General features: G+C 43.1%; 1 protein-coding gene across 2 annotated transcripts in view; it reads left to right on the top strand.

Moving 5' to 3' along the window:
* NRK (Nik related kinase) overlaps nucleotides 1-14,055 on the top strand; it is a 99,367-nt gene that overhangs the window by 66,268 nt on the left and 19,044 nt on the right. For both annotated transcript variants that reach the window (XM_071758041.1, XM_071758042.1), the window contains exons 19-26: nucleotides 1,244-1,338; nucleotides 2,427-2,545; nucleotides 6,137-6,230; nucleotides 8,580-8,753; nucleotides 9,540-9,669; nucleotides 10,051-10,209; nucleotides 11,791-11,934; nucleotides 13,160-13,294. In XM_071758041.1, coding sequence (XP_071614142.1) covers nucleotides 1,244-1,338; nucleotides 2,427-2,545; nucleotides 6,137-6,230; nucleotides 8,580-8,753; nucleotides 9,540-9,669; nucleotides 10,051-10,209; nucleotides 11,791-11,934; nucleotides 13,160-13,294 — 1,050 coding nt within the window. The remainder of the gene's footprint in view (nucleotides 1-1,243; nucleotides 1,339-2,426; nucleotides 2,546-6,136; nucleotides 6,231-8,579; nucleotides 8,754-9,539; nucleotides 9,670-10,050; nucleotides 10,210-11,790; nucleotides 11,935-13,159; nucleotides 13,295-14,055) is intronic.

The raw sequence follows: 14,055 nt of genomic DNA, 5'->3' as shown, positions 1-14,055 counted from the left end.
TCCTGAAACATTCCTCCAATATTCATGTATTTGCAAAAAGATGGAGGAACTGAAAAGGCAAAAGAAGCTAAAAGGTGGAGAGAGCCACATCCAATTTAAGCAAAGTGCATCTTTGTAAGCCCTCTTGGTATCACTGCTGGTGATGTAGGAACACAGTGGGCTTGTGCAGATTTTTTGCACTACAGACTCTGAGACATGACCTGAGATTCTGGCAGACAGGGACATGGAACAGAAGTGGACAGCTGTGTTCCTCACTTGTTATTCCTGGGGGCATTTTCTGTGGGTGAGCTGTACAACGATTTATTGTGTAGCTCCTTGCAAAGCAGTGGTGTGTTACAATGCCTTGCATCCAGGTTGTCTGCTAGAGATGGGGGACATGGGGAATAATGCCCAATTCAAAGCAGGGTGGATGCTAAAAATGTTTTGAAACCACACCAGTGAGCTGCTGAGGTAATTTATTTTTAAGCTGAATTCGTATTGTTCATTTGCAAGCCCTTGATAAATGAAGAACAAATTGCTTACTTATTATACTTACACAATCAATCCAGTTTTGCTTTCACTGGCTATACAGAACATGAATTTTTCTTCAAGAGAAATCCAAAGCATAATATAAACTGCATGGGTTTTATTTCTTTTTGCTCTTATGTCATTTTATGTTTGAATAACAGCATAGAGATGAACAACATGTGACAGCCCAGCTCAACTTTGCAATATCTGCATGATGTCCAACTCCCATGCTATTTTGGAATGGGGAAATAAAAACCTCACCAGCAATGGAAAGAATAGAAAACCTCCCTTGTGGTTTAAACTGTCTCCTTGGGTTCTTAAGTGTTGTTAAATTACAGCCAGTTCTGGCATACGGTGTTCCAGAAAGAGTTTTTTGCTTTCTCAAACCCACAGGGATAATGAATTGGGCAGGAAAGGGCTATAAATGCTTTAAAGCTAAGCTAAGCTGTGTTGCTTAGGTACCCATTGACCAATAAGGAATTCTTAATTTTAAAAGCTTTGCAAAATGCATGAATACGTGAAGCTGTTGTGATAAAACCATCTGAATTACCAAACAGAAATCCTAATTTGTGTCAGCTTGAATTCTCTGCCCTTAGTTTGCAAGGAGTCCTGTTGGTAGCAGTGGGATAGACATAGGAGAAATTGCTGTATGAGGCAGGCATTGAGATGTCTGGTGTGTTCCAGGGGGAGGGTACATCTGCTTTTCCTCCCTTCAGTTTTTTTTTTTTTCTTTCAGGAAATCCAGGACAGGCCAAGGCAGAGAACTCGTTGTCCCAGAACTTGCAGCTGCAAAAGAAGTCTGAAAAAGTTTCTCAACCAGGCCGGATTGCAGTAGGTTCTTTTAAATCCATTCATATTTTCTATTTCTTCATAGTTTTCACTGGGGTTATGTGTGTGCAGGCAGCTCCTCTATTGGTGCTTGAGTTTGCAAGCAAATGAGTCCAGCTGAGAGGCTGCCTGGGGCTGGCTTGGGCTTCCTGCTGGGTTAACACTTCTCTTCAGTTCTTGGTTTAGGTCTGAGTTGTGACCAGCTCAGGTTGTCAGCAGAGAGTTCAGCTTTCCTTGAACCTGTGTGATCATAACTCTGTAAAAGGAAAGTATTTCAGGAAAACATTGATCAGTTGTCATGCAACAGAAGTGAAGGCCATACTGGTGGCTCGTGCAAATATCCAGTGTGTGAATGCCTAGGATATGCACTACCAGGCTGTGACACACTCTGGACTGTCCTGGCTCTCTGCTGGTGCATCACTGGTGGAAAGGATGATTCCTACTCCTCTGTCTTACTTACTGAGATATTTCTTGTCCTTGGTGGTTGGGTGCCTGTCAGACAGCTGGAGCTCATGGTACCTTGTGCAGTAATTCATGTGTGGGATGCTCGGTGTGTTCGAAGTCTGCAGGAAGTTTGCATTTTATAATGATGATTTTCCTGTAGGACTGAGGTGTCTGACTGCCCTGGGGGTGTGACTTGTGGCATGTTGGAATTGCCTTTCCAGCCCATAGGTGCTTCATAGCTGGTCTGTGCAGGCCCAGCCTGTGCTCAGGCATGGGCCCTGGGAGTCTCAGGGTGTCCAGGGCTGGAATGAACCACAAGTCAGTGCCATCCTTTCATTCTGGTGTGGAAAAGGATGTACTGCTGTGCTCCTGCAAAGTGTGAAGATTGATTCTTAAATGTTTGAGATTCAAACCAGCAAACTGACTGAAGTTAGTCACCTTGCAGCTTTTGGGAAAATGAGATGGTTTGCCTTAGTTCACTTTCCTGTGTGAAATACTCACTTGTGATGGACCATCAACTTCCTAATAAAGCTTTTTTTGGTGTATAAGTGACAAGAATTGTATTTGCTAGGACAGTAAATTACTCCACACGCTGTTTAGCAATGGGTTCTTCCATGAGAAAACACATCAATTTTTTCTTTACTCAGAGTCCAGTTTCCTTTGCCAAGGGGAAGGATGGTGCCAGCTCATTCCTGAAAGCAGCAGACTATTCCTCATCCAGTGATGAAGTCAGCAGCAGTGATGAAGATGACATAAACCACACAAGGTTGGCTTCATTAAGTTTTATTATTATTTTCTCCCTTTGTACTGCACACTTCTAAACATCTGGAAAAAGTTGGCACACGTAACTGCTACCTCCCCTCAGAAGTTATTATCAGTCATTTATGTCAGTTGTAATTAAGCAGTTTAATGGCACTATAATGAACTCCCAGGGGCAAATGTTCACTCCATCAGTGCAGTGTAATAAGCTTTGATGACTTGGTGCCCTGGGTCAATGAGGAAATGTCTTGTTCTAACTGAATATCAATAAGCAGTGCTTTTCTAGAGATCACATCACATCAATCTACATTTGAATGGAATTTTTGAAAGAAAAAAGGAGAGGAAAAAAAAAACTGTACACCTTCATGCTAAATACAGGTCACAATGAAACAAAGCATGGCAAGTATGACCACTGGATTCACATAATCTATTCACTCTGGAAGAAATAATTACCACTGAGAAGCTGATCTGTTCACCAGGACTGTTTAAGCAGGATTTGTTTCTGTAAAAATTTTCTGAATTTTTAGTATTATTATTTTGCACCATTGCTGTGGTGGTCAGATGATGCTATGCCTTGTACCAAGCTGATCTCATCTGGACTGTTTCTCCCAGTTTATCTTGTTGATTTTACAACTGACATCTTGTGGTGTTTTACCTGTCATGCAAAATTCTGCTGAGAAATAATGGAGAATGAATAGCTGGCTGGGCCCTGTGAAAGAGAGCTGGGGGATCAGTGGGCCAGCCCTGCTGTTTGGAACAGTAAACTGAATTATTTTTTACTATTGGTGAATGAAACTCCTGATTTTCTTACTAAGAGACTTCAGTTTAATTTAAGTTCTAGGTTTTACTTTGAAGTGCATCACAGCACCACAGACATCTCTGGGGTAGGGCTCTTGCTCTTCTAACATAATGACCCCTGCAGTGTTGTCATCCTTCAGGAAGAGGGGTGCAGATTTGTAGCTCTGTTGGCAAGCTATTGTGTTAGTGAGGTACCAGTCCTTTCCCCTGTGCTGCTCTCAAGAAGGCAGAGTTTTTGCACCTGCATATGCTCCTGATTTGCATTTCTGAAGTTCATTTTCAAAGCTGAGGAGGGAGAATGTGGAAAATATTGTTGTTTATACAGTGCAGCTGAAAGAGCTGTCTTTTTACTGCAGTGCCTGTATTTTCTTACTGCTTCTCTTCCAAACCCCCTTATTCTGATCTGTAAAAAGTTTTATTCACTCTAGGTCATAGAATTCATCCTAGACCTCAGAAAGACTCTACATAAAAATATGGATTTTCCCTGTAGCAATGACTTTACTGTGTAAGTGTTAGATTGTTGTGATCCTTGCATGCTGTAATGACATGAAGGAGTGGTATCACTGCCTTTGGAAATCTGCATGGTTTTTGCATCTCCTCTGTGTGTGAGATCCACCAGTCCTCTAGAGAAGTGGAACGAGCAGGCTGATTCCTGTCAGGTTTGCCTTCCTGCTCACACAGCCACTGCAAGAACTCCTGTAAAATCAAAAGTATAATCTTATCTATTAACAAAGTCCCTTCACTCAGCAGAATGTGATTTGTATTTAAAAGACAGCTACTTTGGGAAATACATCTTGAGGACTACCACGTAAACTTCATGTGTTCTGGGTGGAGTGAAGTTTTTTGGTTTTCTTGCCATCTGAAGCAGGTGAATGCAGGGTCTGATGCTCCTTGCAGTCTCTGGGAGTGTTTCTGCATGGGCTTTGGCTTCAGCTGAGACACCTTAGGGCAGGTTTTAGTTGGCTACTGAAAACAATCTGTGGTTTCTTGTTCTTGCCTGGGCTATGGAACAGCTTTTGGTATCTGTGCTCCAGCTTTTGTGGAGGTGCCCAGCAGGAATCAGCTTGGGACCTGCAAAAGAAGGAGTTTGATATTCTTTTGGACAAATCCTGTTAACCAACCTAAAAAGGCTCATTTCTGAGGAAGCCAGGACTAGGGCTGCTGTCTTTCACCAGTAAAAAAACTTTTGGTTTTGTTTTTCTTTCCAGTGAGATGAGCCAGGATTGTTCCTCTTGCAAACCAGTTTTTTCTTTTAAGGAAAAGAGACCTGTGTACATGATCCAGCATCCTACCTGCTTGTATAGCAGATCTATTCCATTGATGCTAATTTCTCCTACTCTCTTGAGAATGCTGCCTTCTCTGATACCTGCAGTGTTCACAGTCCCTTTAGAACACCCAATTTGTGTAGTTCCTCTTTCCTGCTCTTGCTGCTCTTTACTGAAATTTGAGCAAGGTGGGTGCAAGTGTGTGCTTGGCTGGGAATTATTTTCTCCCCCTCATAAGTGGGAGGTTGACATTCAAGATCAGCTGCTGATTGCTTTCCTGATAAGAATAGATCCCTGCATTCACCTTTGATCCTATGACACAGCTTTCCATTTCTTCTGAGTTTAGTATGTGCATTTTCATCCCTCCCATAGGAAGAGGGGAGGACCCAAAAAGCAAAAAATAAGCAATACATAAAAGCTGAAAAAACTTATACTCCCTCACAAGCATCTTAAGTTGGTAGCTCCCTCACCAAAACTGTTTTATCACATTGGACAGCATTAAAAAACCAACCAATCCAACCAACAAAAAACCCCTATGCTCTCCTGCCAGCTCTGGCATGGCACTCTGGAGCCCTTCACACCAGCATCCTGAGTCCAGTCACCTATAATTACTGGAAAGGAGGCAGAAAAGTAGCAAGCTTAGATGGATTGCAGTAATAAGGAAATTAATGTAATTAAAGAAGTGGAATAAATAAATAATACGGGGTGAGAACACACGGAAATAGGGCCAGAGCCTCCCTGACAGAGGTTTGGGGCAGTTCCATTTGGGTGAAAACGTTTAAAATGCAAATATACCACTGGCTGTGTGGGAAGCAATAGTAAACCGGGGTATATTGCAACATCAGATCGCCTTGTTCTTACTCTTTATTTAGGTATTTGCTTTTGGTCACCACTGAAGACAGGACACTGGGCCAGGTGGGCTTTTGGCCCCAGCCAGTCCAGCAGCTCTTTCATTCTTTAGTCTCTCTGTGCACTGGGCAACATTTTGTTTCTTTGTATGTCAGGTGAGGATGTCTCTGTTTCAGGGACTGATAGACAGAATGAAATTCCAGTGTAGCCTCTCACAGTGGGCAGTGGCAGAGAGGTCCCTGACACCAGCAAACAGCAGAGCAGCAGCTCTCTTCCTTGCACGTGCAGCTGAGGCTCTTTCTCTGGAGAGCAGCGTGGCTCTTAATTGCACCCCCAAGGCAGTGTATGAGGGGAGACAGGAGAAGTTTTGAAGTAGGCACTTCCCTAATGACAGCTGGAGGGACCAGTTCTTGTTTGCCTGAGCTGTTCAGTGTCTGCAAAAGGATGGGTGAAATCCAGGGAGATGAAGGTGGAGAGAGATTCCTGCTGTGTGAGTGGTTCTCAGGCTCGAGTCCGTTCAGGCACATCCACAGACTAATCAGCTTGCTTTTGTACAAGAACCTTTAAGTATCACCAGTGAATGTTAATTATGCTCACTGTTGAACATCCATCCATGGGGTTTTTGCTTTTTGCACTCTTTTTTCCCCCTGAAGTAGTTCTGCTCATTAATTGGAGTTTGTTACCAGGCAACTGCTAAGCAGCAGAGTGGCAGATTTCACAAGGACAAGAGTACCAGATGGAATTGAACTGAAACCCCAAAGCACCACTGCAGAACAGAAGGTAATTTGGCCATTTGTTAGGGGGTGGGGATGGGGTGGGGGGAGTCAGATTGTTATGTGCAGGATAAATGCTGAATCCATTTCTGGCAGCGTTTTCAGTCTGAAGTCCTGCTCTGTCTTTGCAAATTATAGCTATAAGCCTTGAAAAAATGCATAGTTTCAGGTTTTGTGCTTCCTACAAAAATGCTTACACCTAAGTAGGAAATTGCACTTCTTTATTTGTCCTTGTTGTTGGCCTGGTAGCAGTTCCTAATGTCAACATATTTCTTGAAGGCACTGGACAGGTTGCAGAAAGCATTACTGTTGATTTTTCTCTGTGTGCATTGTTGCCATCTTTAAAATTCCTGACCTTTTCTTATTTCAGCTTAAAGAGAACTACCTCTTACTACTTAAAATATTACCAGAATAGAGAAAAACACTTCATCTCTGTCTGGTGGCTTAGGAAAAACAAAGTCTTCTCATATGTCATCTTGTGGTTCCTTCCCACCTGTAGCTTCTAGCAGAGATTTCAAGTCATGTGGATTTTCTCCTGTGATAAATACTGGTGCAGGAAAGATTAAGACAAAGCAGAACAGTGTTCTTTGTGGTTGGAAACAACAGAAAAATGCAGTAATAAGATTTGAGCTCAGCATCAGAGCACTTCTCACATGTTAGTGAGTGTACTCATGGTCTGCAGATAGGGAAAATAAATTGTTGTGAAAGTGATACTGTCCCCAGAGCTATTTAGTTTGCTTGAGCTGTGGCAGAGCTAGGAAGAAAAGGGAGTTTTCTTCACCTGTGGTGTGATTTCTAAGCTTCAGACCAGGATGGCATCCTTCCTGACTGGGGAAGGAGTCCCAATTTGCCTTTATTCTCCCATCCTTTAGGAGAAAAAACCCTGCTTCAGAGGAGGAATTATGAATGGGGCATAACCAGTGTTTTTCCTATGGCCAAAACATCCCACTGCTTTCCCTTTCCCCTGACATCCAGGCTTTGGAAATAGGCTGCTTGAAGGAAAGGAGAAGAATGGGGTCTTTGAGGCACAGACTGAGGATAAAAGAGGATGGAAAAGAGTGGAGGTCACATTTAGTGGTGGGTTTGAGCAGTCCAGTCCAGGAGGGATAACAGACAGATGAGTGCCACCTCTCCTCACAAAGCTCTCTGATGCTTTCCAGTCTTCTGCCTCCTTCTGATGGAGAATCCTATCCATTCCTCCCACCTCTGTTTCACCAAGCAGAGCCATCATGAGTCTCCACAGCTTCTTCCAACATCCCTGTCCCCTGCCTGCGTGAACTGGTTTATAGTGGTTAGGGTGTTCCAGGCTGCACAGATGATTCAAATGGGGCTTTGATTGGCTGAATCCAACTCAAAATTGAACAAAGTGTCCCATACAGGCCTGATGCCCTCATCTCAAGTACTGACACATATTTTGTGTTTGTTTGTGTTTTTTTTAATATCTATATAAAAATGTAAAATACTTAAAGAATCTATTTGATTTCTAGTTTGATTAGTTGGCTATAAAAGGCAAATGTCTTTTAGAATTATCTCCTTTTTTATATATATGTATTTTGGCCAGCGTTCAAATCAGCTGATCTGATTTCAGCAGATTGTTTATCAGAGTTGGTACAATATACAGACTTGTCTTGAATTCAGCCAGCCAGAAGCTGTTCAAGTTTGGTGATGCTTTTTTGCTTTGCTGTAATTCAGGAGGAATTTTCTAGTACTTGGCTGCTGTCACTCTCTGTGCTATGGTGCCAGTGGTGTCTGTGTACCCTGACCCATCATGGCCAGGGGCAGATTCTTCTGCACTGCCCTCCCCATCAGGGACACTGCTTGCTGTAAACATCCCCTCTTTCTTCCTCTCTAAGCTTCCAGCCATATATTCCCAGAAACTGACCTCTGACTCTGTGTTCTGTGCTATCAGGGACAGAGTTTGTGTGGTGCCTCACACCTCACATAGTTTCCAAGTATTTGCTTGAATCAGGTGGGATCCTGTGAGGAGGTCTGCAGTACAAAACATCATTGTACTGGAAGTGCTGACACTGGATTCCACCAAATTCCATCATTATAGAATAAGATTTCCTAATGCAGGAAGTGGAAAGTAGCAATGAAATGAAAAAGGGGCTTTGAAACAAACACACATCCAGAACCTAGAAATACTTCTGACTGTGGTAGGGCAAGACACATGATTCTGCCTCAAGTGTATCTGAGTATGAAGTTGCTTCTTTTCTTTATCTGTGGTTGAGGTAACATAGATGAGGAATATTTGTGGAGCATTTCAGAAGTGGAAGCAAGTCCCAAGTAACAAAGAGCTGCACTGTGTATTGCAGTATGCTGAATGTGGAGTTTAACTGTATGTTCTTATGTGCAGGATCAGATTTTAGGGAAACAAATTTCTAGCACCCAAGAAGGCCTCTGGAGCATAAACAACCACAACTATCTCCTGCCAGATCTCCTCCAGCAAAGCCAGATTTCAGATTCCTCTGTGAACCCACCAAAAGTGCCACTGACTAGCCAGGAACCTCAGAACAAACCTTTCAGTAAGGTAAGAGACAAGTTACAGGTTGAATGACTTGTACCATTGCTTTCCTCCAACCCCTAGGAGCCTGAGGTTGAGCATCTTATAACTTTCTCTGTGCTGGCTCTTTTTGGTGAGATTTTTCACCACATCCCTTCTTGTCTTTAGAAGTTTTATCTAGGGGTTGGATACAAAATCTTGAGCTCCTGAACCGATTTTATTGCTCTTCTTCTATGCCCTGTCTCTCTCTGCTCCCTTTTTTCTCCCCTTTTATGCAAGATAGAAGAGATCCTTTAGCTGTCATGTCAGCAGCACTGCACTCTCCTGCCTCTGCTCATTGTCCCTGGCTTTCAGGTGGGACATGGTGGTACATGGCACATGGGAGCCCATGCAGTGTATCTTGGCAGCCCCAAAAGGGTGTTCACACTGCTGTGGGCTCAGAGGTCTCCTGGGGAGGAGGCTGATAACATCTCTGTCAGGGATCATGTCCTGAACTCCCTCACTTGAGGTGAAAGCATTCTCCTTACTGCAGAGGTTTCAGTAATGCAGATGAGGCAGCAGGGAGTGATCAATGTGCTCTTCCTCTGGGGCTTGGTTATTTCAGAGCAGTGCCTGGCTGAGCAACAACTCCCTGCTCAGGCCTCCTCTTCCCTCACTCACTTTGTAACATGGATCTGCTGCTTTAAGACTGCTCATCATGTCCAAGCGTGCCACGTGCCATTTCTTCTGGACCTCAGAGGCAGCTCACTGCTGGGTGTGCTGTCTGCTCCCCTGGCATTGTCTTCCTGAAGCAGCTCTTGTTTTTCATTGTAGACCCCATGCACTGAGAGCACACCTTCTAAGAGCAGCACATCATCTACAACGTCATTTACTGCATTCATAGATCCCAGACTTCTGCCAATCACCCCTCCCACCAGTCCAGTAGGACCTTCCTGTAGTTCTCGTGAGTATGAGTTACCCACCTCATAAAATGGCACTACTGGTTTCTTTATTTTTTGTGGGGTTGTGGAGAGGGCTTTTTGCTTGGAAATGGAAACTGTCAGTAACATCTCCAGAAAATGAAACTACATATCACTCTGGATTTTCATTGTATTGCTTCTGCCTTTCTTCCAGATTGCTCTACCCTGCTGTGTTACCACAGTGCTTACTCAGGAATACCTGAGGAATTTTCCAAATATATGTTGGGGTTTTTCTCTCAGCATATGTAGTGTTCCAGAGGCATTTTCTTACCCTTCTGGCGTTTCTTTCACTCTGTCATAAACAGATCAAATGTGAGTTGTAGCCAAACACATTTTTTCATGGTTGTGTATGTCATTCATTGCAGCATCTAGTGCAAAGCCTGAACCTGTCAGGAGAGAAAATGCAAGGAAAGGCTCTGTTGTCAATGTCAACCCAACAAACATCCGCCCGCAGAGTGACAGCCCGGAAATTCGTAAATACAAGAAGAAATTCAACTCAGAGGTCCTCTGTGCTGCTCTGTGGGGTAAGGTCAGAAGTACTGGGGCACGTGTGAGGAGGGCAGGCAGCAGCAGGAGAAGCTGGAAGTGTATGTTGGGCAGATGTGACAGTAGTATTGCACCTCTCCTGTCAGGAAGTCCTGGAGTGGGTCCCTGAGCAGGTACCTGTGTCACTGCTTCCTGGTGGAAGGTGGCAAACAGGTGGCTTACAGCTGGGAAAGATTTTGTGCATCAGAATGAGAAGAGGTTTAGGTTGGGCACCAAATAGAAACTGCTTGTTGGAAGAGCCAGGAGTTGCAGATGCTTTAGTAACTGCTGCAGCTCATACTTACTCTTGCCTTAGCTGCATACAAGTACAGCTGATCACTGACCCAGTGGAAATAATCCAAACCTGAAGCCTTTTTCTGAGACATGTCAGGGATTCCAGGAGTCTGAAGCATGTCAGGTGTCAGTGTTTCCAAAAACTTGGCTTCCTTAGTTCCTGCTGTCAGTGCTGACTCAGAACCTCACTGATCACCCTGTTTACAGGGCCAGCTTCACATGCTGTCAAACCAAGATGAGTGTAGTCAGACCAGTTTTCAACAACTGTAGACCTTGTCCCAGTCTCACACCAGCTGTTTTATCCATCTTTCTACTTCAGATCTGGTGTATTCTATGGGACTCACCCAGCCTTTTACTCCTTACTATTTGAGTCTGGAATGGAAAATGAATGAAGGAGATGAAATCTTGTCCAAGTTAGATTTCCACTTTACAGCTTCACAGGTTCTGTAAAATGTATGTTTATAGGAGTCCAAGATTTCAAATTAAGAACAGAGCTATGTGGCAAGGTTTGTAATTAAATGTGCATTGAGGCTGAAGAGCACCAGGTACTCTCTGGGGCATTGCCATTAGAGGAGTTTGCTAGAGCAGAATACCTCATGTCATTTCTTTAGTACCTGCTGATTATGAAACATAGCTGTCATGCCAGCTGAACACAATTTTTGACATCCTCTGATGTCAGCAACCCACTGGAGCCTTTGCTTCCTTGGGAGCAGTTGGATTTCAGATGGATTCATCCCTTTAATTTAGCATTTGAAGGTATTCTTGCAAAAGACATTTTCCAAACAAGCTCAGCCTCCTCATAAGAGCCACTCTTTGTCCCAGAGGTTTGGTCCTCCTGTGACTGGAGTGTTGTATTTGGGGAAAGGAAATACTTTTATTTTTTTAATTGGTAGAGACTCTTAGGTCATTTACTTGGATCTCTTGTGTTGCCAGTGGGCTGGTGCTGGACTGGGACTTTTGCAGTGCTCATGGGCACTTTCCAAAGTCACTTGAGAAGTTTGTGTTTGCAGAGCATTTTCTTTTTGTTTAAATCAATACTGACTTCAGTGGCACTACTCATCTTTCAAGTTTCATGGGCATATAAGTGTTCCCATGAGTAAAACCTCTACTGGTTAGATGCTTTTTTAAAATCTGTTTTTCTGGGATGTCATCCACAGAGCAACAGAGACATTACGAGGTACCATTAAGTGAGACTAAAGAAGAATCAGTTCACTAAACAACAAACATTCAGTGGCCTCTGAATTATTAGGTGATTTATGCAGTATTTTTTTTCCATGTATCAACAGGAGTAAATTTACTGGTGGGAACAGAGAATGGATTGTGGCTGCTGGACCGAAGTGGGCAAGGAAGAGTTTACTCACTGATTACAAGGAGACGATTCCAGCAAATGGATGTGCTGGAAGGACTCAATGTGCTAATTACTATATCAGGTTAGTTCAGTGTCTAAAAGTATCTGACCTGCATTGGGGTTGGAAGCAATTAAAAAGAATGGGGTTATAAACTAGGTTGAGGAATTTCCTCTTACAGAAAATCACAGGACAGTTATTCTTGCTAATAGGAAAACTCTCTTTAATGTTTAACACTTACATTCTCATTTCAGAGAGGCTTTGAGATAATTCATTACCTGTTTAATGTGCAAAAATGATTTGTGGGAAGTATGAAGAATTTCATATTCTTAAAATGAACTGGTTCTCAGCAAGTTATCATTTGTCAGTCTGTTTGCTTGTTTCTGTGATAAGGGAGCATCTATCTAAAGGCAATTCTATTAAAATACCATTTAAGAAATTCTGTGTTCAACAAGATGTACAAACACAGTAACATTACAGTGATCTATACTCCAAAAAAATCAGGAACATGAAACAGTGTCTTCAGCTTTGGCTGACAAGCAGCTTGGACTCTGCTCTGCCAGGTCCTGAGGCCTTTATTCTCCATGGATCAGAGCAGCCTCAGAGGATGCTTGGTACATAAGTGGGTCAAAGATGTAGGTCCAGCAAGGAATGGCAGCTCTTTGTCTCCCATCCAGCCCACCAGGTGATGGTGGAGCTGTTTGTCCCATATTACCCAGTGCATTTGCTTATGTGTCAGTCCTTCCCTTTTAGACTAACCTGTGATCCCAGGCTGCTGTTGACCATCTGTACTTAGGAACTAAAACAACAGAAAGACTGACTGAGATGAAAGATGTCAGTGATTCTTATCTGGAAAGGCATTCAAAGGAAAAGAGCTACCTGTAATGAAGATTATCAGTTAATTAGGACTAAATGAGTATATTGTTCAAAATGGCCATTGCAGGCCATACCTGTGTTCCTTCCTTCACATCAAAGAGTAAGTGCTAGATAATGTGATTATTTCTGATAATACATGTGGCTACAGAGACCTGTTCTCTGGCCTGAGGGAAGGATTTTAGTCAGGTGTGAAAATCTTGCATGACACTTGAGTCACAGGGTAAGTGCACAATTGCCAGATGCCATGGGACTGCTCACCTTCCCCCCTCCGTGTCACCAGCACGTGTGTTGTGCTGCTGGGCTCTTCTTTCACCTTGACAAGGCACAAAGACTCACTGTGCTCAAGGGCACAAAACTGTCGTTTTCTAAGTGTAGAAGTGTTTGTATTTGAGTGAGTTCAACCATTATGTCTGTCTTTTTTTCCAAATCCTAGGGAAGAAGAATAAGTTGAGGGTGTATTACTTGTCATGGCTGAGAAATAAAATTCTGCGCAATGATCCCGAGGTGGAGAAGCGTCAAGGCTGGGTGTCTGTGGGGGACCTGGAAGGCTGTGTACACTACAAAGTTGGTAAGTACTTGTTGTGTTTTCATTGGGAGATGCTTAACCATCCTTTAGCATATTGGGAGATCAGCATTTTTCTTCAGCTGTGTTTTAGGATCATATTGGGCTGAATATCTCAAGTTCTTTCAAACCTCCTTGTTTTACACGGCAGATGCTTTGCTCCCTGCCATTGCAGGTTGCATCTCTTCTTGAAGCAGTTACTGATGTTATTGTGGGTGTTCCCTGTGGTGACTGGAAGAAAGGACTGCCAGCCTTGGGCAGTTGCTCAGTCAGTCGTATAGAAGTTCAGTAGTTAAGGTATTAATTGGACTTATGTTTCCTTCCTTCATGCTGTTCAGCTGTCCTCCTGGCCCCCAAGTACCTGCTAAGAAACTGGACTAGTAAAGTTACAAGGTGTCCATAGGTGGATCAGATTGTATGTGCCTACAGTTCATCCCTGCCTCTAGATGATAAAATACCTACATGTACCTTTGTTTAAGCTTATGCACTGGAAATAAACCATCTTGCTTTTATTTGGCTTTCAGGTAGTTAATTCCTGAAGATAAAAATCAGTGTTGTGATTTCTGTGATATTTCTGTCATTTAACTGTTTGTGTGGGTGTGATGTGTACTGAGCATTTTGCTGTGGTGAAAGATGGTAAATAAAAGTGTCACCTTTTTCTGTGTCAGAAATGATGCAGAGGAGTGAAGCAGACAGTGAGGTAGCTGGCTCTCAGAAATACCTTGTTTGAGGTGTTTTTGGCTTCTAGATTACACAATTTTACAAGT

The sequence above is a fragment of the Heliangelus exortis genome, chromosome 14, assembly GCF_036169615.1.
Source record: "Heliangelus exortis chromosome 14, bHelExo1.hap1, whole genome shotgun sequence".
Classification (NCBI taxonomy): domain Eukaryota; kingdom Metazoa; phylum Chordata; class Aves; order Apodiformes; family Trochilidae; genus Heliangelus; species Heliangelus exortis.
Note: the sequence above shows the minus strand (reverse complement) of the source record. Positions and strands in the feature narration are given on the sequence as shown.